The sequence below is a fragment of the Harmonia axyridis genome, chromosome 7 (assembly GCF_914767665.1).
Source record: "Harmonia axyridis chromosome 7, icHarAxyr1.1, whole genome shotgun sequence".
Taxonomy (NCBI): domain Eukaryota; kingdom Metazoa; phylum Arthropoda; class Insecta; order Coleoptera; family Coccinellidae; genus Harmonia; species Harmonia axyridis.
In genome coordinates this window covers 3,368,325-3,394,968 of record NC_059507.1, presented here as the reverse complement: position 1 = coordinate 3,394,968, position 26,644 = coordinate 3,368,325, and the positions used below count along the sequence as shown (strand labels likewise).

Genomic DNA, 26,644 nt, shown 5'->3' with positions numbered 1-26,644 from the left:
CTTCCCAGATTTCTCTGAGTTGGATTCCTAAGTCATGAAGAGTAGCGGTCTGGCATTATCGTCCATAAAAATGAAATTTTCACCAATGTATGGGGCAAATGGCACTACATGCTCTTCAAGAATGTTCCTTATATACCTATCAGCATTCATAGCTCCATTATCAACGACGACTAGGTCTGTGCGAGCAGTCAAAGATATTCCACCCCATACCATAATCGATCCTCCCCCGAAACCAGTACCTAGTATTCAGGAAATTGCACTGAGCATATCTTTCATGTGGACGTCTGTATACAAGGGAACGTCGATCACAATGGTAGAGGCAGAATCTAGACTCATCTGTGAAGAGAACTCTTTCCCAATCAGCCTCTTCCCAATGGATATGCTCTCTCGCAAAATCCAAACGCGCCCTTCGATGGGCTGGGGTAAGAGCTGGGCCTCTTGTCGCGACACGAGGCCTTAAATCATATTCTCTGAGGTGATATCTTATTGCCTGAGTGCTAATTTGCACCCCATGAGTTTGCTCAAGCTGATTTTGAAGGAGGCGAGCGGTTGCAAACCGTTGTCTCAACGAAGAAACTCTCAAGTTACGTTCTTGAATGGCAGTTGTTACCCGTGGTCTACCCTGTCCTGGTCTTCGGACATTCATACCTGTCTCCCTGAATCGCTGCAACATTCTGGACACACTTGTATGGGAAACTCCAAACCTTTCTGCAATTCTTGTGTATGTCTACCCTTCTTCTCGCAAAACTACCGCTTGGGCACATTCCTCTTGGGTCAAATTGCGTGTTTCGTGTTGCATAGCGATCGAGTGTAGAAAATCAAACGAAAGAAAAACTATTGATCACTAGAATTGATCGAGAACAACTGATTTCAGAATGGAGGCAATACATTCAAAATCTGATAATCTCATCTTTTTTTATTCCTGCTGGGAAAAAACATCTGTATTGAAGAAAAACGTTGAAAGTGGATAACATATGCATGCATAATTCTGATAAAAATAATTATCATTGAGAACACCTTTAGTTGTAGAATAAATTTGAGATTTCCATAATGTGCGTTACTTTTTTTGCGCAGTGTAGTTACTTTTGAGAATGACACTGTATTCCAAAATTCCTCTAACTTTTCAATACCTCTTCTATGGAAAAATGCTCCTGAAGTTTTCACACGTACTTCAGGAACCTCCTGTATACTGTGTTTGGAATAACAGTGAATTCTCCAAGTGCACATCGAGGATGCAATGAGTTCTGATTGTTATTTAATCAGCCATACTTCAAATTGCTGTCAGTTCAACTATTTCTACTATACGTGCCAAATTGTTGAAATGATTAACTGAGTTTTACCAGGTGATAGACAAATGACTCATGAAAATAGTAGATAGCTATTTATTAGACAATAGTTATACTACCTGCGTAACTAAAGGTTAATTATCTACCTGTCAGGTGTATTATTTAGAGTGAAAATTGGATTTGTGGTCAGAAAGTTATAGTTATTAGAAAAAACGTCGAATTATTGTTTAATATGGCTTAGAGGAGGATTCCAAGTTTTTGGAGGTAAGTTGAATGTATCATATATTGAGCGCTTGTCATCGAACAGATTGCTCCATCATTTTTTCACACAATGTCTGTAATCTTCGAATTTTTAGCTGAGAATGGGCTAAAATTTATACGTGCCTATTTTGAATTAGGTATGTCAATATAGGATGTCTGATTATTGATATACTAAACGATAAGGGTCGAAACAATGATGACGAATCCTTCCTCAAGACAGATTCTGCCCGTCCGTCCGGCAGTTTAAAATTTGTTTTTCCTGATGAAACAAAAATATATATTCGAACAAAATAAAATATAGTCTTCAGTTTCGAAACAGCAACTTCAGGCTTCTGTGAAATTTCATTTTGATTGTAAAACCAAAAATTACTGCAAATTCAAAAAGTATTTTGAAAACTAAAATTATGTTATGATTTTCAAATTGTAAAGACGTATTCAAATGAAGAGGGGAAATGTGATTGATTGAGAAAACTTTCTGGATTCAATTCCACTCTTTGATAAAGTTCAAATTAATATAAATATTTTCTGATAAGAACTTTTCGCCTCGATAACTTATTTTCCGTGAGAAACAAGGTCAAAGTCAAGTTGTGGCTTTATTCCTGGCATGAAATTCAAATGTTGTAATTTGTTCAGTCCCCAAACATCGGTTGTTGGATGCAGCGACGCTAAAAATATATTTTTTGTCGCTGCAATTTTTTGGAGATTGAACATTTATTTATTTATGGGCGAAAGATCGGAGGATCTGGTCTGCCATGGCAAAAGATTCACATGGGTCGCTTCGAAAAAGTTTAAACTAACTCTGGCAACATGAGGTCGGGTATTATTTGGCTGAAATATTGGATTTTTTGGCCGGTTAAGGCAAGGGAGAACATATGACTCCCCTATTCCTTGGAGGTAACGCAGCGCTGTCATGTTATCTTGAATAAAGACTAAAAGTGACCTACTTGCATGTGCAATAGCACCCCATACCATAACGCCTACTGTCCGGTATACATGACGCTCAACATCAAACTGAGGTTCACGTCTTTCTCCCCGACGTCGTCTAACCCTTCTTCGGCCATCATGTGCACCCAAGGAGAATCGAGATTCATCAGAAAAGACGACCTGATGCCATTCCACATTTCAATGTTGACGTTCTCTGCACCACTGTAATCGTTGCCGGCGATGCTCAACCGTCAGAGATAACACAAGATGGGGTCGATAATGCTGCAGTCCAAAAGACCTTATCCGGCGGTAAACCGTTCGGATAGGTACAGGATGGCCTTGTTCTCCTAACCACTCATCGGCCAAAGATCGAGTTGTCGCAAATCGGTCTCTAATGGCCATAAGTCTTAGACGGCGATCTTGAACTTCATTAGTGCCCCTTCGACGTCCGGTGCCTACTCTTCTTCGATTTTGGGAATTATCAAACCACACGCTTGACAACATCTCATAACAGTAGTTGGATTTCTGTTCGTACGGTTAGCGATTTCTCGAAATGACAACCCTGCCTTCCGTTGACCAATAATTCGACCTCTTTCAAATTCTCTTAGCTGGCGAAAAATTCCGCGTATACGTGCTCTAGGAATTTTAACAACTGAACATCGACTTTGGATCTCCTCGAACAGCTGGTTTATCGTAAAATTAAAAAAAACTTGCAAAGAACGACTAGAATATTTAAGCAACAGAAATTTTTCACATGAAAAAACCTTCACGATTTTTTCTCCAAATTCAATCATTTACGATGTTTTACAAAAAAATAAATAAATAAAATTTAAACAGCTCCTTCTGTGTGTTGCAGTTTCTTAGTCAGTTAGTATATCATTCCGTTTAAATTTCCTGCAATAAAATCTCGAAAAATAAAATAAATAAATAATAATTGCTGTTTTTTTGTGGACAAACCACACTCGCAATAATAAATTTTCATTATGACTGTCGGAACGCAGATCAACCGGAGATAAATCTATTTTGGCACTTGGAAAGAGCGATTCAAGTGAAGTAAATAGTGAACCTATTCTATATAAATTGGGAACTTGCACTCACTACATTTCCAACGATTTCAGATTCGCGATCCAAGCGCTTCTTATCCCCTATCGATTCTACCGTTCTCATGGTGATCTCTCGTAATCAAGAAGTGAAAATACCGCACGAAAACCAAAGTAAGCAGAAGGATAGTTGCGGCGAGAGTTGATTGTTCGAAGGTAGTTAGAAAATGTCAGTTTCCTAGGTAGCGTGGAAACTTCAAACATGGGATGGAGCTGATGTCACTTCTTTGTCAACTCGCGTAGGTTGAAGCAATGGAACTGGACACCGAAACCAAATACAGAGGTGAGTGGAATCGCCTTTTTAACATTCCATACAATTCCTCTTCAGGTACCAGTCGGAACAGATGAAATATATGCTTCATCGATACTAGAAGATCTCTTCTCAATTTGTCTATTCGAAGGATGAAAAGATGGGACCAAATCTTGAAATTAGTTTAAAGCACCCTAGGAAATTAATAAAAATTCAAGATTTTTTATCCAGTGGTACTAGAATTATACTCCAGGCTTTGGATTCGTATCACCAAATTGAGTTATCATCTATTGTTTCAATTTTTAACGCTGAAATGAATTATTTTTGAATTAATATTGAATAATGATTGAAATGTGACAATTGAAAGCGTAAACTTTCGAACCAGCTCCTCCTTCGAGTATTTCATATTGAGAAGAACCTATCATATCACCATTCTGAATAACTTTCCAGCTTTAATGAAGGGTGTTTTTTTAGAGCTATAGAACTTTAAATTGCAATAAAACAACAATGGATTATTCGATTGACATGAATTTTATTTATACGCAAGTAATATTGTGGCATTACATTTTAAATATGATTTCTGGCATATGACCGCCACGGCTGACTCGGATGTAGGCCAATCTGGACGTCCAATTTTCGATGACTTTTTCCAACATTTGTGGCCGTATATCGGCAATAACACGGCGAATGTTGCCTTCCAAATGGTCAAGGGTTTGTGGCTTATCCGCATAGACCAATGACTTTACATAGCCTCACAGAAAGTAGTCTAGCGGTGTTAAATCACAAGATCTTGAAGGCCAATTCACAGGTCCAAAACGTGAAATTAGGCGGTCACCAAACGTGTTTTTCAATCAATCGATTGTGGCACGAGCCGTGTGACATGTTGCGCCGTCTTGTTGGAACCACAACTCCTGGTTATCATGGTTGTTCAATTCAGGAATGAAAAAGTTAGTAATCATGACTCCATATCGATCACCATTGACTGTAACGTTCTGGCCATCATCGTTTTTGAAGAAGTACGGACCAATGATTCCACCAGCCCATAAAGCGCACCAAACAGCCAGTTTTTCTGGATGTAACGGTGTTTCAACATACACTTGAGGATTAGCTTCACTCCAAATGCGGCAGTTTTGTTTGTTGACGTAGCCATTCAACCAGAAGTGCACTTCATCGCTAAACAAAATTCGTTTATGAAAATCGGGAACTACGGCACATTATTTTCGAAATAAAATTGCATCATTTGCAAGCGTTATTCAGGCGTGAGTCTATTCATGATGAATTGCCAAACCAAACTGAGAATAAATCACTTGACAGCTGTTAAATCGGTCACCATCTTGAACAGTAATGCCAACTTAAAGTTAAATACCTCGGAAAAAAACACCCTAAATAATATTGAAGGTTTTCACAGCCGGATTGTTCGACAAAATTGAACATAAGAGGCTTTTCAGCTGTGGTCTAAACAATTTTTCGCCTGACAATTGGCTTTTTACTGCCTTTAGCATCTTCAGAGGTTTCTAGGTCGCAGATTGTAACTAGACGTTGGTTTCTACGATTTCTCCAATTCTATCCAGAATTGATTTTCATGAAATATGATGTTTTTGGAATAGCCAGAGATAAAAAATCAACTTGTCAGAAAATATGCCTAAGAGCAATAATAGAGGCTCCCTAAAAAAACTTCATATAAATAAGGCAAAGCCAGGGCCCCTGGTGGTGGTATCTGGAATGGCTTCAAGTAGGTTACTTTCTCATTTCTACAAGTCTCTTGTCCCAAGGATTTTTTGCGTTGGCTGGCAATGTCGAGGCTTTCCTCAGGTGATCAGGAGCTTCTTCCTCCTCCGTGCAGAATCTGCACTCGTTGTTTCTGCTAGACTCATTCTCATGAGGAGCTTTCTGAGACGACAATGTCTTGTAAGGAATCCAGTAAGGAGGTGTAGTATATTCTTGCTATGATTCAGATACTTCTAAGACCTTGCATTATCAAAATTTCAAGGAAACTTGTTGGAATGATCCAACTCAGGAAGATTCCACCAGAGTGTTTCTCTTTAGGTTTTTTCCTTCTCCAGAAACTCTTTCTTGTAGGTACATTTATCTATACCACAAAAAGGTTCTGGGGTAGTAGAAGGAGGTTGTACTCCTTCTCTAGCAAGTGTGTTAAGCTCTTCATTTCCACCAATTCCTGAGCACCCAGACTGAAACAGAACTTGCTTTTTTTTGCTTATTTCATTGAGTTTCCTTCGGCACTCTAGTACTATCTTAGAATCGATGATATGTGAGCTCAAGGCTTCTGCACATGGATACATGGATTAATTTCTGAATAGCTTTCTCCACATTTAATGATAAATAGTATATGTATTATCCGCGAATAAATTTATATTGAGTATTACCAGTATAAATACCACCTGTGTTCTGGATTCAACCAAACAAGCATATTTAGAACGCAAGCAGATGAAAACTGACTGAATATATCATCCTTAAAAATAATGAACAAGTTGCGATATGAGTAAAGAAAGAAAATTGACTTTTATCAACGATGCGAATCCCATTTTTTCTGCGGACACTTGCCAAGCTGTTCTGGCATACTTTACGATGCAAATTAAATTATTAGGATTAACTTCACAACAGATGTTTAACTTTGTTTTGCGATAGGAAGTCGGTTGTGGGCGGTATGATGTAAACATTCACTGATCGAATTTGACGTTTAGGAGAATTTTGTGTGCGCGGATCTACTTTTGGAAAGGATAGAAGCCGATGTTTTTAGGTGAATTTTCTTCACGAAATTTTTGATTTCGTCCAGGAAAAACATTACGTACACTTGAAATTTTTAAAACTTGTAGAATACCAATTCGGATTGAAATTTTTCGAAATTCCCAATTCTGAATCATAAGGAAAAGAATATTTTGGAGGAGAATATTGTACCATACATCATTTTGTGTTATATAGTTTTCACAGGGAGATTTTTTTCGATAACTACTTTGTCCTTCTACATATATTCATAAAAAAGTTGTGGAGCGATATAAAATTATGGCTGATTTTGAATACTGAAAATCCAATATGAATCTGTTCATGTCAGAGTTCTATAAATTTTTTTTCATTCAACATGCATGTTGGTAAACCATATGTACTTATTTTATTTCACATTTGCGTGATCATGGGAGATATAGTTATAACTAATATTGGGAATATACTGAATTTGCGAGAAATATCCTTTCATTGATGAAATTTCTCTAATCATTTAAATTGTTTTAAATTATTACCCTTTTCTATATAACAGGTGTTTTTTTTTCGAGGTATATAACTTTAAGTTGGCATTACTGTTCAAGATTGCGACCGATTTTACAGCTGTCAAGTGATTTATTCTCAGTTTGGTTTGGCAATTTATCATGAATAGACTCACGCCTGAACAACGCTTGCAAATAGTGCAATTTCATTTCGAAAATAATGGTTCTGTGCGGAATACGTATCGCGCACTACGTCCATTTTATTTTGTTTAGCGATGAAGCGCACTTCTGGTTGAATGGCTACGTCAACAAACAAAACTGCCGCATTTGGTGTGAAGCTAATCCTCAAGTGTATGTCGAAACACCGTTACACTGACTGTTTGGTGCGCTTTATGGGCTGGTGGAATCATTGGTCCGTACTTCTTCAAAAACGATGATGGCCAGAACGTTACAGTCAATGGTGATCGGTATAGAGCCATGATTACTAACTTTTTCATTCCTGAATTGAACAACCATGATGTCCAGGAGCTGTGGTTCCAACAAGACGTCGCAACATGTCACACAGCTCGTGCCACAATAGATTTATTGAAAGACACGTTTGGTGACCGCCTAATTTCACGTTTTGGACCTGTGAATTGGCCTCTAAGATCTTGTGATTTAACACCGCTAGACTACTTTCTGTGGGGCTATGTAAAGTCATAGGTCTATGCGGATAAGCCACAAACCCTTGACCATTTGGAAGACTACATTCGCCGTGTTATTGCCGATATACGGCCACAAATGTTGGAAAAAGTCATCGAAAATTGGACGTCCAGATTGGACTACATCCGAGCCAGCCGTGGCGGTCATATGCCAGAAATCATATTCAAAATGTAATGCCACAAAATTATGTTGCGGATAAATAAAATTCATGTCAATCGAATAATCCATCGTTGTTTTATTGCCATTTAAAGTTCTATAGCTCTAAAAAAAACACCCTTCAGTTGATATGTTGTATTCAACTCAAAAATTTTCGGTCGTCTATTGCTACTCGATACTGGATTTCTTCCAACTTGTTGTTCATCAGGATATGGTATTCATGTTTTTTTTTCAGATAGCAGCAATGTTAACGTGAAAGATCTTCAAGCCAATTTATTCCCGTTGCTTCCAAAATTGTCTGGTTATTTCGCAAGTTATCTCTTGAAGTCCCCACTGGATATGGAAGAAGGCGATGACAGCGAGATCCGGCTCAAGTCAATAGGCTCCAAGGACCTCTTTGCCGTGAACAGAGAGAGCAACTTCCAAGTCCAGCCAGCTAGATGGCCAACTGAGTGTCAGGTAGGAGAATTTCCAATTATAATAAAAAGGAAAGGAGCTATACATTATGTTGGATAAAAGAATTTCATTCTTTTTTATCCATCGTGTTTTCCAAGGTCTTTTTAACAGGGGTAAGAAATCACCTGTATAAAATGACGAAGTTGAAGATCGTGAGTGAAAACTTCTTACATTGATGAAATCTTGAGCTTGAATAATAGTAATTTTCTCTTAGGTATTAGCGGAGCCTGTGGATCACATCACTACTGTTCCATCACAGCCTGAACCTTACTACACGCCTACTGGATTAGAAATGCAACCAAAACCTTCTGGAGAGGATTACGGGTTGATAGTCTACCAATATGCACCAATAAGTGCCGTTAGTTATGTGAGTAATTTCACTAAAAGGTTTTTTTTTTTCATTGTTTCTATTATATGAAACATATCGGCTTACTGAAGAATTTTTCAAGTTGGTAAAATGTCTTTGATTTTTTCCCTTTATTTTAATGCTTTATGAAAAGTATTACAATCATCCTCTATTTAGGCCAAATTTGTACCACTAAGCGCGTTGGCCATGGAGAGGTACAAGTGGTAGTCACTTGGAGTCAAGTTCCTTTCGTGTTCTCCAGAAGCTAACCGCTTCTGTTCGATCACCAGCTTCAAAAGCTTCAAACGGTCTAGTTGTTCATAAGTGAAGGCCAGAATTGAGCATTTTATCAAAGAGGAGCAGCTCATATGAGCCAATTCCTCCAAACATACAGCAACACCTTCCTGGCCATCAATCTTGGCTTGGTTATGGTCTGGGATGCTTTCTTCGCTTTCGACCACGAGCTCTACCCACTTGACTCATCGACCATGATGTGGAACTAATTGACCAATACGTTTTTTTTGCAGTTCAGCCGTTCAAGCGTAGGTGGTAGCAAGTATCTCCTCTCAACCAACATATGTCCAGAGGAAAACTCCCTCAAGTTTGAGTCTAGATTCGAATCTGGAAATCTAGCAAGGGCCATTCGTCTAACTCCGAGTTACTACGAGCTTTATCTGAGGTCGGACCTCTACACCCAGCGCTACATGCAATGGTTCTACTTTCGAGTGACCAACATGAAGAAGAACTTCCTATATCGGTAAGAACATGTTTTTAGGCTTTTCCAGAATTTTATTCTATACAAGTAGTTTTGGGCCTTTCAATAGATGACAATACTCTATCTGCTTCAACTCTGTCTAGCACCCTTTCATTCGACTCTTGTTCCAAGAGAAATCTTGAACATTCTGCGAAATTCTTCAAATGCTTCGATTTTCTTATTGTCTATTAGCTTTTCTACTCTTTCTGATTTTGACTTTCAAAAATTGGCTATAGTCTGTTTGTTTCTGAGTTTGTTTTATCCACTGCATATTTTATACAGTTTTTTGAGATCAACACCAATTCTAGAATAGATGGAGGTGTAACACTAGATTATAATAGACTTAGATCTAGACTCCTTTTCTGTAGAAGAATAGCCTGGCTCTTCTTGCCGTTTATTTCAATTTTCCATTTGATGTCTATGTCTTCTAGTGCGAAAGGGTGTTTTTTTCAGAGCTATTAAACTTTAAAACGCGGCGAATGTTCTCTTCCAAATGATCTAGGGTTTGTTGCTCATCCGCATAGACCAATGACTTTACATAGCCCCACAGAAAATAGTCTAGCGGTGTTGAATCACAAGATTCTGGAGGCCATTTCACAGGTCCAAAACGAGAAATTAAGCGGTCACCAAACGTGTCTTTCAATAAATCGATTTTGGCACGAGCTGTGCAACATGTTGCGCCGTCTTGTTGGAACCACAGCTCCTAGACACCATGGTTGTTCAATTCAGGAATGAAAAAGTTAGTAATCATGGCTCTATACCGATCACCATTGACTGTAACGTTCTGGCCATCATCGTTTTTGAAGAAGTACGGACCAATGATTTCACCAGCCCATAAAGCGCACCAAACAGTCAGTTTTTCTGGATGTAACGGTGTTTCGACATATACTTGAGGATTAGCCAAATGCGGCAGTTTTGTTTGTTGACGTAGACATTCAACCAGAAGTGCGCTTCATCGCTAAACAAAATAAAATAGACGTAGTGCGCGATACGTATTCCGCACAGAACCATTATTTTCGAAATAAAATTGCACTATTTGCAAACGTTGTTCAGGCGTGAGTCTATTCATGATGAATTGCCGAATCAAACTGAGAATAAATCAATTGACAGCTGTTAAATCGCTCGTCATCTTGAATAGTAATGCCAACTTAAAGTTGTATACCTCAAAAGAAAACACCCTATATTTGCAGTCGTCTGTATGTGGCTAACAGATTTATTGGGTTTTTGGGATGTCATATGTGTATTTGTTGAAGAGTAGAGGTCCTAGAACAGAACCTTGGGAGACTTCTGCTTCTACTTGTCTGTTGGTTGATACTGCATCATCTATTTTGACGTAAACATCTCTATATCTTTGGTAGTTTCTTATAATTTTGCAAGTGTTGTCAGTATAGTGAGCCATTTTCATCTGGTGGACTAGTCCTTCTTGAAAGCATTTCTTAACATTTAATATCACTAGTCTTGTGGCATGGTTGTTCTGGAATTGTCGAATTACATATTCGATAAGCTTTAGTAGTTGCACTTGTCAGCGCCTCGGATTGCTAGTTTTTCAAGCTTTTTCAAAATTTAATTAAATTTCTAGCAAATATTCAGGATATGTATCTTTTTAGGTAGTATTTTTCAATTTTTGATACTATAACATTGAATTATTTTTCTTTCAGCGATTGTGGATGTGTTGATTTTTTTGCGAACCACGGAATTTTCTTTGCAGCTCTTAATAGCTCATTTTCTGTCACTTGTATTTCTTTGATATGGCTTCTGGCTGCCAATCCATATGCTAGATGAAGACTTGCAATTGAGTTAAACATTCTCAGTTTCCTTTTTGGTTATTTTGGTTCTTTCTTTCTAAGATTGAGTAAAGTCTGCTTGTTGCTGAGGTTGTTTTATCCATAGCGTGTTTTATATGGTTTTTTCAGATCAACAGCAATCTAAGAATAGATGGAGGTATAACACTAGATTATAATGGACTTAGAATAGCCTGACCCTTTTTGCCGTTTATGTGGATTTTCCATTTGATGTCTATGTCTTCTAGTGCTATTGTCTTCTGTATATGGCTAACAGATTTCTTGGGTTTTTTTGGATGTCATATGTGTATATGTTGAAGAGTAGAGGTCCTAGAACTGAACCTTGGGACACTCCTGTTTCTACTTGTCTGTTGGTAGTTACGGCGTCATCTATTTTGACGTAAACATCTCTATATCTTTAGGAGTTTCTTATTATTTTGCAAGTTTTGACAATGAAGTGTGCCATCTCCATCTAGTAGGCTAGTCCTTTTTGGAGGCTTTCTCAACATCTATCAGCCCTAGCCTTGTGGCTTGTTTGTCTTGGTTTGCTACAGTATATTCCAACTTCCATTCCTCAGTTTTGGTTGAAACTGTCCCACGTTTCAGGTTCTCCATAGTGAACTTCACCAAAGACGGCAGCCTGTACAATTCCGGACTGCGTCCGCTCATGTACTCGGAAAAGGACTCCCAGCTCCACTCGATCGGTTGGAGGAGGTGCGGCGATCAGATAACCTACTTCTGCAATGAGAATGTGTAAGTAGGTACTCACACGGCCTCCAGCAAGTGGCGCAACTCTCAACACTGCCATCCCGTATCCGTCTCTTTGCAGAACGGAGGAGGGGGAGGACCAGCAGATGACCTACACCCTAACCTTCACCGTCAGTTTCCCGCACGAGGGCGACACCGTGTATTTCGCAAGCTGCTACCCGTACACCTACACCAACCTGCAAGATTACTTGTCTGAGCTATCCAACCATCCTGTCAAGTCCACGTTCACCACGTTGCGTTTGTTGTGCAAGAGTCTGGCTGGAAATAACGTCGATTACATTACGATCACCAATCCACAGGAGGAGGAAGAAGAGAATAGGGTAAGAGGGAGTTTTTGATAATGAGTTGACGAAAATGGACTAGTTTTCATTATTTTGTTGTAAAATGAAACAAAAATGTGGAAGAATCATTGAAATATCTTTAGAAATGAAAAAGTTATGGGACTTTGAAGTTGCGCTTGGAAGAATAATTTCATAGTACGTGTAAGTGGCGTGACGTCACACACTAGACGACTGGTATTGGCAGAGTGCTTACTTATTCATTGGTGTACAATCACTTGTGCCGTTCGTGTCGTGTTTTGTTCGTTACACGATGGCTGAAATAACTTACTATATACATACATATAAATTACTTTTTTCTCTTTTTACTTTTTACTCCTCACATAAATATGTTTTGCCATTGATAGACTTCAACAACCAGTACTCAACTACAAAATGTTCATGAAACGTTTTTTAAATAAATCATCGTTATAAGTTGAACCATGATGAAGCAAACTCAAAAGTAGCTACTTAATTGAAAAGTTTAACTCCTTTTATTTCTGCACTGACATAAGATGGATTTGAAGAAAAAAACTCCATCACTGCGAATATATCTCTTTTAGGCAAATTGTCACTTTGTCCTTTCACGAAGCCTTCTTCCATTATGGTGACATAAAAACAAAACTCGAGTTAAAACTACACTGTACAACTACAAACGGCGCGAGAGCCTTGGCGCGGCTAAGTATTTAAACTTAATTTATGGTGTAGCGATCACAGGCAAGAGCCGTGACGTCAGAGACCAAAGACGTTCCGCGCTAAAAAACGTAAATTTAAATAATCAATTTCTCAGTCATTTATTGATTTTTCACTGATTTATCAGTTTTGCTCTATATTTTAATTCTATCGTGTCAAATATAGTATTATCAACATCACTAAACTAGTCCATTGCCGATTACATGTTTAGTTTCGGACCCATATGCATACATATATTCAAAATTCATCACCAGTCACTATCTTATAAACGTCGTTTGAAGCACTACTTTGAGCATTTCTTTGCAACAGTTGACAAGAGACTCTTTATGAACGATTGTCAAATTATGAGAGGTCCAACTCGAGATCGAATATATGCAGGTAGAACTAATGTGCAAACGTGCCTTTATCTCAAGGCATATCTCATGACGATCTTGCATCATCAGTTTTTGCACAGCATCGATGTTTTTTGACATAACAAATGATTTTGGACAACCTTCCTCCTTGAGCACATAGCGACCACTTCGATACTGCGAGATCTGAGAAGTACATGGATCTCAGCAAGAATATATGCTACACCTCCTAACTGGATTACTTATAGGGCATTGTCACCTCAGGAACCACTTCATCAGAATAAGTTCAGCAGAAAACGACTTGTGCAGATTCTGAAGGAAGGAGGAAGAAATTCCAGACACCTGGTGATGGAATGCCTCATCTTCGCTAACCAATGCAAACAAATTCTTTGGGCAAGAGGCTTGTAGAAGTGATGAAGTCACATCATCATCAATCAGAGGGAATGAGGAGGCCAGCACACTTGCCAAAAAAGAGCACAAACTCCTTTCATCGGCCCGGAACATTTCTGTGGTGTAGACAAATGCACCTACAAGAAAGAGTTTCAGGTAAAAGAGGTAACCGAAAGAGAAAATCTCTAGCGGAATCTTCCTGGTCTGGATCACTCCAAAAAGTTTCTACGAAACTTTGACTCTACAAGATCCAAGAAGTATCTGGATCTTAGTAAGAATATGCTACAGCTCCTCATTGGATTCCTCACAGGGCATTGCCGCCTTAGGAAACACCTCATGAGAATGGGCCTAACAGAAAATGAAGAGTGCAGATTCTGTGGGGAGGAGGAAGAAACTCTGAATCACCTGGTGACGGAATGCCTCACCATCGCTAGCCAACGCAAAACCTGCCTTGGACACTTAACTTATAGAAGTGAGGAATTAGCCTACTTGAAACCATCCCAGATATTGGAGTTCATCAGAACTCTGGAACTGGAAGGCGAGCTGTAGATCACGTTATGGAGAGAATAGCTCTGATGGGGGGCACAATAGACCATTAGGTTGCAGTGAAACGTAACCTCCTTAATTAAATCTAAATCTAAGTCACCTCCTTGATGCCTTTCTCCTCGTACCTTCTTCTAAAATCACCGAGTCTCCTCGTTTTTGCAAGCTCTATATTTCTCCTAAATTTACAGAAGAAGCGTGCCATCGTGCTCACCGCCAGGGTGCATCCTGGTGAAACCCCATCTTCTTGGATGATGAAAGGGATCATAGATTTCCTCACTAGCGACTGTGCTCCGGCCAAAGAACTTCGCGACAAGTTCATCTTCAAAATCGTGCCAATGTTGAACCCAGATGGCGTGATTGTGGGCAATAACCGATGTTCCCTCTCTGGGAAAGATTTGAACAGGCAGTACAGGACTGTTATGAGAGAGGCGTATCCTTCGATTTGGTACACGAAATTGATGATGAGGAGGTGAGAAAGACCAATTATTCCAATCAAGTTAGGTTAGGTTTAAACATAGTGCGTATCACCTTTCTGTTAGAGTCGATTCCTCTCTCTATCTCTCTCTATGCGCCTTTCCCATGGTTTACAACGATATACAGGTGTTTTAAAAGATGATGGCTCCATTGCTAGGATAGGTAGAAAACTGCGAAACATTTCACCATTGGGAAATTCGTTTTTCCAGGCTCATAGAAGAATGTGGCGTTTCAATGTACTGTGATCTTCATGGTCATTCGAGAAAACATAACATCTTCATTTATGGTTGTGAAAACAGGAAACAGAATGAGAAACGTCTACAAGAGCAGATATTTCCTCTCATGTTACACAAAAATTCGTCAGAAAAGGTAAGACATGGTGAAACCATATTACTTATCTACCTACTTAACTGAGAGTTCTTTTACATTATAACAGAATACTAGATTATTTTGATTCAGGTACAATTTCTGGTATAAATTTGGCTGATTAGATCCTAATTTTAAGTAAAGAGTGTTTTTATTAGAGCTATAGAACTTTAAATTGCAATAAAACAACGATGGATTATTCGATTGTCATGAATTATATTTATTCTCAAGATAATCTTGTGGCATTACATGTTAAATATGATTTCTGGCATATGACCGCCACGGCTGGCTCGGATGTAGTCCAATCTCGACGTCCCATTTTCGATTACTTTTTCCAACATTTGTGGCCGTATATCGGCAATAACACGGCGAATGTCTTCCAAATGGCCAAGGGTTTGTGGCTTATCCGCATAGATCAATGACTTTACATAGCCTCACAGAAAGTAGTCTAGCGGTGTTAAATCACAAGACCTTGTAGGCCAATTCACAGGTCCAAAACGTGAAATTAGGCGGTCACCAGACGTGTCTTTCAATAAATCGATTGTGGCACGAGCTGTGTGACATGTTGCGCCGTCTTGTTGGAATCACATCTCCTGGACATCATGGTTGTTCAATTCAGGGATGAAAAAGTTAGTAATCATGGCTCGATACCGATCACCATTGACTGTAACGTTCTGACCATCATCGTTTTTGAAGAAGCACGGACCAATGATTCCAGCCCATAAAGCGCACCAAACAGTCAGTTTTTCTGGATATAACGGTGTTTCGACATACACTTGAGGATTAGCTTCACACCAAATGCGGCAGTTTTGTTTGTTGACCTAGCCATTCAACCAGAAGTGCGCTTCATCGCTAAACAAAATAAAATGGACGTAGTGCGCGATAAGTATTCCGCACAGAACCATTATTTTCGAAATAAAATTGCACTATTTTCAAGCGTTGTTCAGGAGTGAGTCTATTCATGATGAACTACCAAACCAAACTGAGAATAAATCACTTGACAGCTGTTAAATCGGTCGCCATCTTGAACAGTAATGCCAAAACTTAAAGTTATATACCTCGAAAAAAAACACCCGTTAGAAACTTCTCTCTATAGCCGATAGATTAATCTTCATTTTGTTGGCCTGTTTTATTTGAATTATGTCTTTCATTTTTCCATTTTCAATCATCTTCAATAGAAAAATTGAATCTGAAGAATGGAAGATACTAGACAATGAACATCATCTTTTTAATTCTGAAAATCCAATTGCATTGCTTTTAGAGTTGACTAATTTGAAATCCTAAAACGTCAAAATTTATAGTTCTCCTTCGAAGACTGCTCCTTCAGGGTGCAGAAGGGCAAAGAAGGCACGGGCAGGATAGTGATGTGGATGATGGGCATCACCAACAGCTACACCCTCGAAGCCTCCTTCGCCGGCTCGACAATGGGCTCAAGAAACTCAACTCACTTCTCCGCCCAAGACTACGAACAGATGGGAAAGAGCTTCTGCCAGACCCTGCTGGACTTCTACGACGAAGAACCCAGAAAGGTACGGATCCAAAGGGCCTTGAAGGCTATTAAGGAAGTACGTCGAGCCATCGTTAGAAAATCAGCAACTAAATTACTCGTGGAAAGTACTTCCCAATCGACAATAGTCGTAACCAAAGAGCACAAAAGCGTGCAATGCCTGACTTTGCAAAAGTGGGACGCAAGTACCAAATTGCATGTTGTACTGACGATCCTGAATGTTCTTCTCTTGTTGGCTATCGCATTCTTTGTACAGTATCAATAAAGTCTACTTCAACAAACAGTGTTTTCGTTTAGAGACTTAGGGATTTAGAAGTTTGGATATTCGAATGGGCGAAATGGAAAGCAACTGACGTTTTTTTATGTTTCAGGAAAAGTTGAGAGTCAAAATATTGAACAGGCTGAATGAAGGTGGATCTTGTGCTGATGAACCAACCAACATAGACTTGAGCGATTATTCTAGGTGAGTTGTATATTTACTTTTCAACACCTTTTCTGTAGAAAGATAAGGTCTCAAAATAGGCTTCAACCTCGGCAATTACTTCTTCATTAGAGCCAAATTTCTTCCTCTGGAGCATTATACAAATGTACCTACAAGAAGGAGTTTCAGGAGAAGGAAGAAACCGAAAGAGAAATACTCTGGCGGAATCTTCCTGGTTTGGATCACTCCAAAAAGCTTCTTCGAAACTTTGACTCTACGAGATCCAAGAAGTATCTGAATCTTAGCAAGAATATGCTACACCTCTTCACTGGATTCCTCACAGGGCATTGTCGCCTAAGGAAACATCTCATGAGAATAGGTCTAACAGAAAATGACTAGTGCAGATTCTGTGGGGAGGAGGAAGAAACTCCAAATCACCTGATGACGGAATGCCTCGCCATCGGTAGCCAACGCAAAACCTGCTTTGGACAAGAAACTTTTAATGGGAGGATTCAGCCTTCTTGAAGCCATCCCAGAAATTGGAGTTCATTAAAACTTTGGAACTGGAAGGCGAGCTGTAAATCATGTCATGGAGAGAATAGCTCTGATGGCGGGCACGATTGACCATTAGGTCGCAGTGAAACAGAGCCTCCTTAATTAAATCTTCATCTTAAGATTAAAGTGAAGAATGCTCCAGAGAAGATTCTCTGGAACATACTTTTGAGGTCTGCAAAAATCTAGTCATCACTGGAAACTAGGTCTGGAGAATGAACTGGGTGATCCAGCAGTTGGAAAAGCTGATATTCTTCGATTTGTGTCAAGGAGCATTGACTTAGTGGATCGGAATTTTTGTCTTTTGCATTTGACAACATTTTTCTTTATTTCTGCACTCAATCGATCCAATAAAGTGATGTAATATTCATCGTTGATGGTTTTACCTTTATCAAGACATTTATTGAACCATGCACATCCCAAAAAATCAACATTTGATGCTGCACCTCTTTGCAATATATCAAATTTTTACAGCGATGCTGGCTCATCGAGTGACCCAGAAGAAATTGGAGATTGTGGACTCCTAGTACCACCATCTACACCAGAAACACGTATCATACACAACGAGAACCAAGATCCAGCACCAAATGCCAAGGTGCGCAGAAAATCTCGTATTCCTCGACACAGGCAGACTTACCACGTCAAGCCCAATGTGCCCAATAGGAAAATAGCACCGGTAAATAAGCCACCATTTCACAATAATTCAAACAATTATGTTGGTGAAGTAAGAGACCGTTAGTGTAATCATTCCTTCGACTGTTTCAGATCAGGAAGGCCAATTTTTATTTCTCGTTCTCCGAGTCCAAGTCTCAGTATGGCTCCCAGAGCACTTCAGATTCCGAAGATGACAATTTCACGACAATCAGTGGCAAGAAGAAATTCTCGAAGAGTAAAAAGATTGGCAAGAAAAAACTCCAGGTAGGTGCTCAGCTAAAATGGATATTTTCATCTGACTCTTCACTATTTTCTACTTTCTATCAACAAAAGCGGAGTAACCACGAGGTTAGAGTTAGCTTTGTCAGGGAATAACTCGGAGACTCGAAATTTTCTGGATAGGCTTTCAGAATATCACTAGCATTTTTTAAATCATTTCGGAAGCTTTTATATTAAAGAAATGATATCGTACTTCCTGAAAAATTGCTTAAAGGCAATAATGAAAATCGCTTTTTGGAAAAATAATGCTTGTGTCTGTGTTGAATTAACCTGCAACCACTAGCAATAACCAGAATGTGATAGGTTGATGATGTCTGTCTACTTATGATGTGTTCATATGAAATTTTAATGTAAAACAAATATTGCTGAGGTGAGGTAGAACGACAGAAGTTGAAGTACTATAATCGTCTATGCTCTATCTGGAAATATGATAAGAAAACCAATTGGAGAACAATGCAACTTTGGAAAGGTCTTATCAGGCAATATTTATGGTGTGCCCTTCATTGGGGCAATCCTGTTGTGCCCCATCCCGGGACGACTCTTGGAAACATCAGAAAGACAAACTCATTGGTCCCTGACTTATACACCACCACGCTTGCTAACAGTCACCACACAAAACATCTCTTTGGAACAGAAATAGAGAAGAATCGATAGAGATTGTACATAAAAAAAAACATCATAGACGTCAACACACCTTTTTAGGATGATTTCAGAGAGGACATAGAAACAAGACACCAGCTTTCTCTGTGTCTACTTCACTTCACCATCTGTCGTGTCACACCTCGTTCCGATATTTGAGTTGAATTTTGAAAATAGCAGATATCTGGCCCTAACACATTTTGGTTCCACAGTTGCTGATGTCTCAAGAGTACTTAGTCATTGAGCAACGTTTAAAAGGAATACTGAACGAGGTGGCCAACTCTTGGTCGGACATCACCTACTTGATCTTCGAGGTGGACGAGTTGAAGCACGAAAACGTTGACCTTCTCATTAGGACAAGTATAGTGGCGTCCAAAGTGGTACTGATGACCTCTACCTTGAATAGGCAAGATGATGTTTTGAAAGATTTGAAAGAGATCTTGTCGAAGAATTTGGTGATGGCGCCATCTTCTCACCACACTGAACACGATGAGTGGTTCAGTACGTTGGATTTGGAAGGTTATAACAAAGACAAATGGCAGGTTGATACATTCGACTCGGATAAGTCTACAATGTACTTGAGTTCATCACTGAACGTAGACTTGGATAAGGTGCTGAGAAAAAATGCGTTATTTGAATTCCTCCTGGATGGACTTATAGAAAATCTCGTTGTTGAGTGACTCGGAAAGTGAACATTTCGACATTAAATTCCTGGAATGATAACATATACATAATCGGATCTTTAAGATAAATTTGGTTGTCAACCAATCGTGTGTACTGTTTTTTTGTGGCAAAATGTTCCTATAAATTTTTGTTTTAAATAACTATTTATGTATCATACTCTGAATGAACCAAAACCATATTCTCAATGTTATTTTCAAGCAACATCTCGAAGACACATTGTAAACACCATTTTTATATTATTGTACACTCTATTTTTTATGCTTTGTATTTTTAATGATGCTCATCATTATTGTCATCTTTTTATTGTATTCAATAAAATTTTCTCCCATGTCTTCTATTTTTTTTTCTCCTACTAAATTTCCTGGAAATGTATCCCTTCTGCGCATCAGTCATGTTTTTACTCCGAAAAACACTGAAAACCTTCAGAGGTGGAATAATGAACAAATAGTTGTTTATTGTCTGTATCACTGTAAATAATTCTGATAATTATCAACATTTTTTTCATTTAGGCTAGATTCCAGCAATTGACAAAAGAAAAAAATTCAATTATTCAATTAGTTGGAATTATCTATGCATCCATGTGGCACTACCATTATCTAATAATAAATACATGCGCCTTTGGATCAAATCATTGACTTCAACATTAGAGAGAGAAAGAATGAGCTTCTTGTCACATGACCACGAGGGGGAGTATAAAGATGTTTGAATTTCAACCTATGATAAGGGAAGCCAAATCACGTGATACTGAAATTGTTCAATGATCGATTGGTTCTATATGTTCAACCAATCAAAACATGTTTGTTTGGTCCTCTGGTCACGAGGTGTAAGCATTGTGCGTCTCACTTTTCTGTTAGTGACGATTCACCTCTCTCTCTCTATGAGCTATCTACTTATTATTAGATTATTGGGGGGCTACAACGAATATTCCATTATATAACGGGTGTTTTTTTCGAGGTATATCACTTTAAGTTGGCATTTCTGTTCAAGATGGCGACCGATTCAACAGCTGTCAAGTGATTTATTCTCAGTTTGGTTTGGCAATTCATCATAAATAGACTCACGCCTGGACAACGCTTGCAAATAGTGCAATTTTATTTCGAAAATAATGGTTCTGTGCGGAATACGTATCGCGCACTACGTCCATTTCATTTTGTTTAGCGATGAAGCGCACTTCTGCTTGAATGGCTACGTCAACAAACAAAACTGCCGCATTTGGAGTGAAGCTAATCCTCGAGTGTATGTCGAAACACCATTACATCCTGAAAAACTGACTGTTTGGTGCGCTTTATGGGCTGGTGGAATCATTGGTCCGTACTTATTCAAAAACGATGATGACCAGAACGTTACAGTCAATGGTGATCGGTATAAGGACATGATTACTAACTTTTTCATTCCTGAAATGAACAACCATGATGTCCAGGAGCTTTGGTTCCAACAAGACGGCGCAACATGTCACACAGCTCGTACCACAATCGATTTATTGAAAGACACGTTTGGTGACGTTTTGGACCCGTGAATTGGCCTCCAAGATCTTGTGATTTAACACCGCTAGACTACTTTCTGTGGGGCTATGTAAAGTCATTGGTCGATGCGGATAAGCCACAAACCCTTGACCATTTGGAAGACAACATTCGCCGTGTTATTGCCGATATACGGCCACAAATGTTGGAAAAAGTCATCGAAAATTGGACTACATCCGAGCCAGCCGTGGCGGTCATATGCCAAAAATCATATTTAAAATGTAATACCACAAGATTATCTTGCGGATAAATAAAATTCATGTCAATCGAATAATCCATCGTTGTTTTATTGCAATTCAAAGTTCTATAGCTCTAAAAAAAACACCCTTTACAATGATTGGAGGTCTTTTTCCATTTGATTATTTTCACCTTTCTCAGAAAAAACAACCGTAAAAATATCATTTCAGGCCAGAGAACCATCGGAAACATGTAAATCTGAAGTACCGGAAGTAAGAAGTGTTTCATCTTTAGAGATTCTTCCACCACAAGATTTAAATGCCGAGATTAGGCGAAAAGATCGAACGCCACAACCCAAGTAAAGACTTAGCAATTATTCTTGATCGAAGTATTTGAACAAATTTTACCTTTTTTTTAGATTATGCAACGAAAGACGCAATGGTTTAGACGTTGACGAGCAACTGAACATAGTGCAGCAGAGGCTGATGGCTCTGAAGCATAAGGTTTGGTACGGCAGCGGAGATGGTCAGCCTATAACTTGGGGCATCATCTCACAAGCAGATTTGAGCACGAATGGGCTAGACAAGTAGGTTAACGCTCAGATAATCATTGTCAGGTAACCGAAAAAAAATCGTGCGGTTCATTTGACATGGATTTTTATTTAGTTATTTGTTGATATTACTTGTTCATTTATATAATGTTGTTTACTTTCGTATGGATTTCGATTTATTAAATGCATACAAATGTTACGACACTTGTTTATTTTGACAGTTTGAAATGGGCACCACTGAATGTTGATTCTGAATGGTTACTTTTAGAGGCTCGAAAAATATAGTTAACCGTAACACAGCTTGTGTTTAGGGTGTTTGGTGAAGATATGCCATAAGTCCTTGATTAAGTTTATAGCCCTTCAAAGATGCGGACTAATTCTTACGTTTCAATTTTTTTTCTTGGTTATGTTTAATCGGATAGTTTCTACAAATCGCCACCATATTTTACCATTTTTGGGACCAACAGGTCTTAGTTTTATATTAAAGGGGTCACCTTATGGTCTATTGTGCTCCCATCAAAGCTGTTCTTGTCGTTAGTCGTCCTAGTCTAAAGCTTGCCCTCTAGTTGTAGAGTTCAGATGAAGGACGTTACTTCCTCACTTCTACAAGTCTTTTGCCCTAAGCATTTTTGCCTCACTTCTACAAGTCTCTTTCACTAAACATTTTTGCCTCACTTCTACAAGTCTCTTGCCCTAAGCATTTTTGCGTTGGCTAGCAATAGCGAGGCATGCCTTCACTTGATGATCTAGATTTTCTTACTTCTGCCTGCAGAATCTGCACTTGCCGTTTTCTGCTAGACTCATTCTCATGGGGTACTTCCTGCGGAGGCAATGCTCTGTAAGAAATCCAGTGAAGAGATGTAGACAATATTCCTGCTAAGAATCAGATTCTTCTTAAATCTTGCCGTATCAAATTTTCGAAGGAACTTTTTGGAATGTTCCAACTCAAGAAGATTCCGCAAGAGTGTTTATCCTTCAGTTATTTCCTTCTCCTGATATTCTGGCTTGTAGGAACACTTACCTATACCACAGAAAAATTCTGGGCCAATGAAAGGAGTTAGTGCTCCTTTTCTGGCAAGTGTTTTGGTCTCTTGATTTCCTTTAATGAAATCACCTCCTGAATTTTTAACATATCATTACCGAACACCCTGTATAAAAACACCAAAACAAACATCTGAGTGATTGAACAGCAGAAAAGTGGATTAAGAAAGTGTCCTCTTCAGGATATTTTACAATAATTCTGATAATTTTTTTTTGGATAGTTAAAATAACCATGAACAAAACGTTGAAATCAAGTTTTTCACTCATGAGTACAAAATTAGCGAATAGTTTGAAAGGACCAGAAATATATTATGTTACACATTCGGAGACTCTTTTAGATATCAGACAGAGTTAGTTGAAAAAGTTTTCCAATGAAAATTTCAGCACTGAAAGTCCAAAAAACATTAACAGCGATGATTTTGAAGGAGTTGAGATACAAATAACTACTTTTTTTATAAACTTTCAAAAGGATTCAAGTTCACCAGACAGGGAAGAGTTTTAGATTTTGCAAGAAGATCATTAGTGAGCTGATGCCAACTAAAACTGCTTCGTTTAGCAAACTTCAAATTCAATTCTACTGCCCATTTTTTAATAGATTATTGAATAGTTCTGGAATAGTGAAAATACGTAGTTCGTTTCTGAGATCTTTACTGATAGAATACAGAAAAATGCTCTTCATGCAATAGTTTACTTCTCAATCATACGATTTCGCTAAAACAAAACTAAAATATTGCTCTTAGCTGAACTCAATCCAGCTGTGATCTAAAAATCAAAGACAAAATCAGACGCAGAGATATTCAGACAAAAAAATGAGGAAAGCACTCAAGTGAAGTTAGGAGCTTTTGAGTGCTGGTCAGTCATTCGTCAATTGAATCTTACGAGGCCACATTAGTATATACATGTTATCTCTAAGGGTGCAATTGCTCATGAGTTTCCTCATTTTTATTCTGTACATTCCTTTTGAAATCATGATACTTCCAAAAACAGCACACATTATTTTTGGTACCTGATATCTGAAAGATCTTGTTACACAAGAAAAAAACGAATTTCTTCGAGATTCTCATGAAACTCTACCCTATGGAAACTCAATTTCTCTGCAATTACAGGGATTCGAAAAAGGTACCAAAAAAGAAGCGACCCAAACTCCAGAGGAAAGGAACCATCAAGGGAAAGCAGAAGGCAGAGGTCAAGCTCAAATGTTCAACGAAGAAGAATTTGAATAGGTCAGTGTGATTCCAAACTATTACTTATTTCAGAATCTTAATCGAACGTATTGCTTGCACGTCCAACTGAACCAAAACTCGAAATTTTGATATCATCCATGCAGTTTAGCCCTGATTGGTACAGCATGTCAGATGCAAGAGTCTCCTAGAAGAAAAGGTCTCCAGGTACTATCGTAGTTTCATACTTGCAAGAAGCAAAACACCTGGTGTTTCAGAATAAGATGCTTTGGTATGAATCTTTAAGTGCATTCAAGAAAAAGAGTTTCTTAAAACGTTGTCCTAGACCTCTTAACTTTGAGCTGCAGGGTTTTGAAGTTTCAAGAAATGAAGTTTTTATCATACCTTTTTTCATCACAGATTTTTTTCAAAATAAATATTATATTTAGAATCCTCATGCGTTCAAGTGCGAATTCTATATCTTGATGTTGTATAAAATGGAAAGATTTGAATTGAATTGGCTAAAATAGTTAAGGATATGACGAAAAACATCTTTTTGTCCAAATTTCAACACTGTGTAGCTTGAAAGTTAAGAGATTCATAACACAGGTTTATGTTAACTATTTTCCTTAAAATCACCAAAGGATTCATATTCTTAAAGTTCAATTTGTTATTCTGAAATACTCTCTATAATATTGCATATAATCTCTCAAGAAAATGATAAAATTCTCTGAAATTAATTATTTCTCAATTGATTGAAGACTAATGATGGAATTAGAAATTCATCGAAATATGCTGTCCTTTTCTTCGAAATGATATAAATTTTTGATATGAATACTGTATGAATAAGGTAGTGCTGATTTTATACAAATTTTTTATTACTTCAAATAATATTGTCTTTGATTTAAGACAAACTAACTGTAGGAATAATATAATGTTTTCCTATTTTTCCTTTTCAAGAAATTATTTTCTTTACTAATAATGGATTCTTCAGTGTAAAAGGTTTTCCAATAAGAGGTTTCATTGTGATCATATTGTCATCTTGTTGAGAATTAACGTAGTTCAGATGTATAACAGGCCAATTGAAAAGTCCACGGTCTTCCATAGTAAAACACATTTTTTTGGCCAAATTCGATTTTATTATTCAATATAGTTGCCTTCGAGGGCGATTAAAGCGATCATCCAACTTTTCGATACCATTTTTGTAGTACGATTTGTCTTTCGCTTCAAAATAGGCCTCAGTTTCGGCGATTACCTCTTCATTGGCGCTAAATTTCTTTTCAGTGGGCATTTTTTTTTTGAGGTCTGAGAACAGGAAAAAGTCGCTGGGGACCAGATTTTTTCGTCGGTGACAGCCTCTTTTGGGCGTCCACTGCGTTCGCCGTCTTCGATGCTCATTTCACCACGTTTGAACTTAGCATACGAAACAATGATGGTTGATTTATCTGGTGCAGACCCCGGAAACTCTTCATCAAGCCAAGATTTTGCTTCAACTGTATTTTCCCTTCAAAAAGCAATATTTTATCTGCACCCGAAATTCTTTTTTTTCCATCGTTTTTCAAATAACAAAAGTAGCTACACTCACAACGCTATATCTCACAAACTAATGGTCGGACTGCTGTCAAATTTTGACACGTATCGTTTGATGGTTGGTACTAACAAAAAAATCATATGGATTTAATACTAGCACCGCCATCTGTGCATCAGACCGGGGACTTTTCAATTGGCCTAATATATCTCCAGGTATACTATTGCTGACTGAGAAGGTGCTTCATGACGAACGAAAAAGGCTATTCAAAATGAAATCTCTTATTGGAAAACTTTTTTCCTAGTGCCTTGAACTCGTTTATTTCTATATTACCAAAATTTTCTATTAGTTTGAAGAGACAACAAGCCATTGACCTCCATCCTCCGCCCAAGAAGATCATACCAGTGCGAAAATCTCAAAGTTTCAACGACGTCGTCTCCAACTTTTCGAAAAAAACTGCCAAGTTGAAGTCATACGCCAGTTGCGACGACAAGGAGAGCAAATCGGAGACGAAGAAGAAAAAAAACACGAAACACCCTGACAAAATCAATTCAAAACCATTCAAGAGATAGTTTTTCCCGTTAATTTCTGTTTTTACCTACTACCCCGACGAATTTATTGTGAATCATTCTACTGCCATAGATGTGATATCAGTTTTGGCTATTTCACAAGAATTTTGTACCTCTATAGATTGTAATACGCTATATTCAGATTTGTTGTAATCGGTTGATCCAGTTTCCTTATATGGGAGAATTGTAAATGTTAGATACTGATTAAAAATTGTGATGAGCTAA

At 38.2% G+C, this 26,644-nt stretch overlaps 1 protein-coding gene across 4 annotated transcripts; it reads left to right on the top strand.

The window, feature by feature from the left end:
* Positions 1–1,288: 1,288 nt before the first annotated feature.
* On the top strand, positions 1,289–26,644 carry LOC123684306 (cytosolic carboxypeptidase Nna1-like). Of its 4 annotated transcripts, XM_045623512.1 has the most exons (18): positions 1,374–1,550; positions 3,590–3,854; positions 8,133–8,356; positions 8,568–8,720; positions 9,227–9,456; positions 11,841–11,987; positions 12,064–12,322; positions 14,487–14,767; positions 14,982–15,141; positions 16,440–16,667; positions 17,017–17,108; positions 18,093–18,294; positions 18,384–18,536; positions 21,802–21,929; positions 21,990–22,157; positions 24,269–24,385; positions 24,490–24,550; positions 26,200–26,417. In XM_045623512.1, exons 2-18 carry the CDS (start codon positions 3,824–3,826, stop codon positions 26,221–26,223), a joined length of 2,658 nt encoding a protein of 885 aa, XP_045479468.1. In that variant the 5' UTR covers positions 1,374–1,550; positions 3,590–3,823; the 3' UTR covers positions 26,224–26,417. The 4 variants fall into 4 exon arrangements, with proteins under 4 accessions (XP_045479467.1, XP_045479469.1, XP_045479468.1 ...); XM_045623511.1 differs by lacking the exon at positions 24,490–24,550 and having other exon boundaries at positions 1,289–1,550; positions 26,200–26,644; XM_045623513.1 differs by lacking the exons at positions 21,802–21,929; positions 21,990–22,157; positions 24,269–24,385; positions 24,490–24,550; positions 26,200–26,417 and adding an exon at positions 19,403–20,206 and having other exon boundaries at positions 1,362–1,550.

What these genes read in the sequence shown, in the direction of transcription:
- LOC123684306 (XM_045623511.1), top strand. Translation starts at nt 3,824, where the DNA reads ATGGAACTGGACACCGAAACCAAATACAGAG. An exon ending in CAATAAGTGCCGTTAGTTAT is followed by an intron (nt 8,721 to 9,226) that starts GTGAGTAATTTC and finishes TTTTTTTTGCAG; the next exon opens with TTCAGCCGTTCAAGCGTAGG. An exon ending in ACGACGAAGAACCCAGAAAG is followed by an intron (nt 16,668 to 17,016) that starts GTACGGATCCAA and finishes TTTATGTTTCAG; the next exon opens with GAAAAGTTGAGAGTCAAAAT.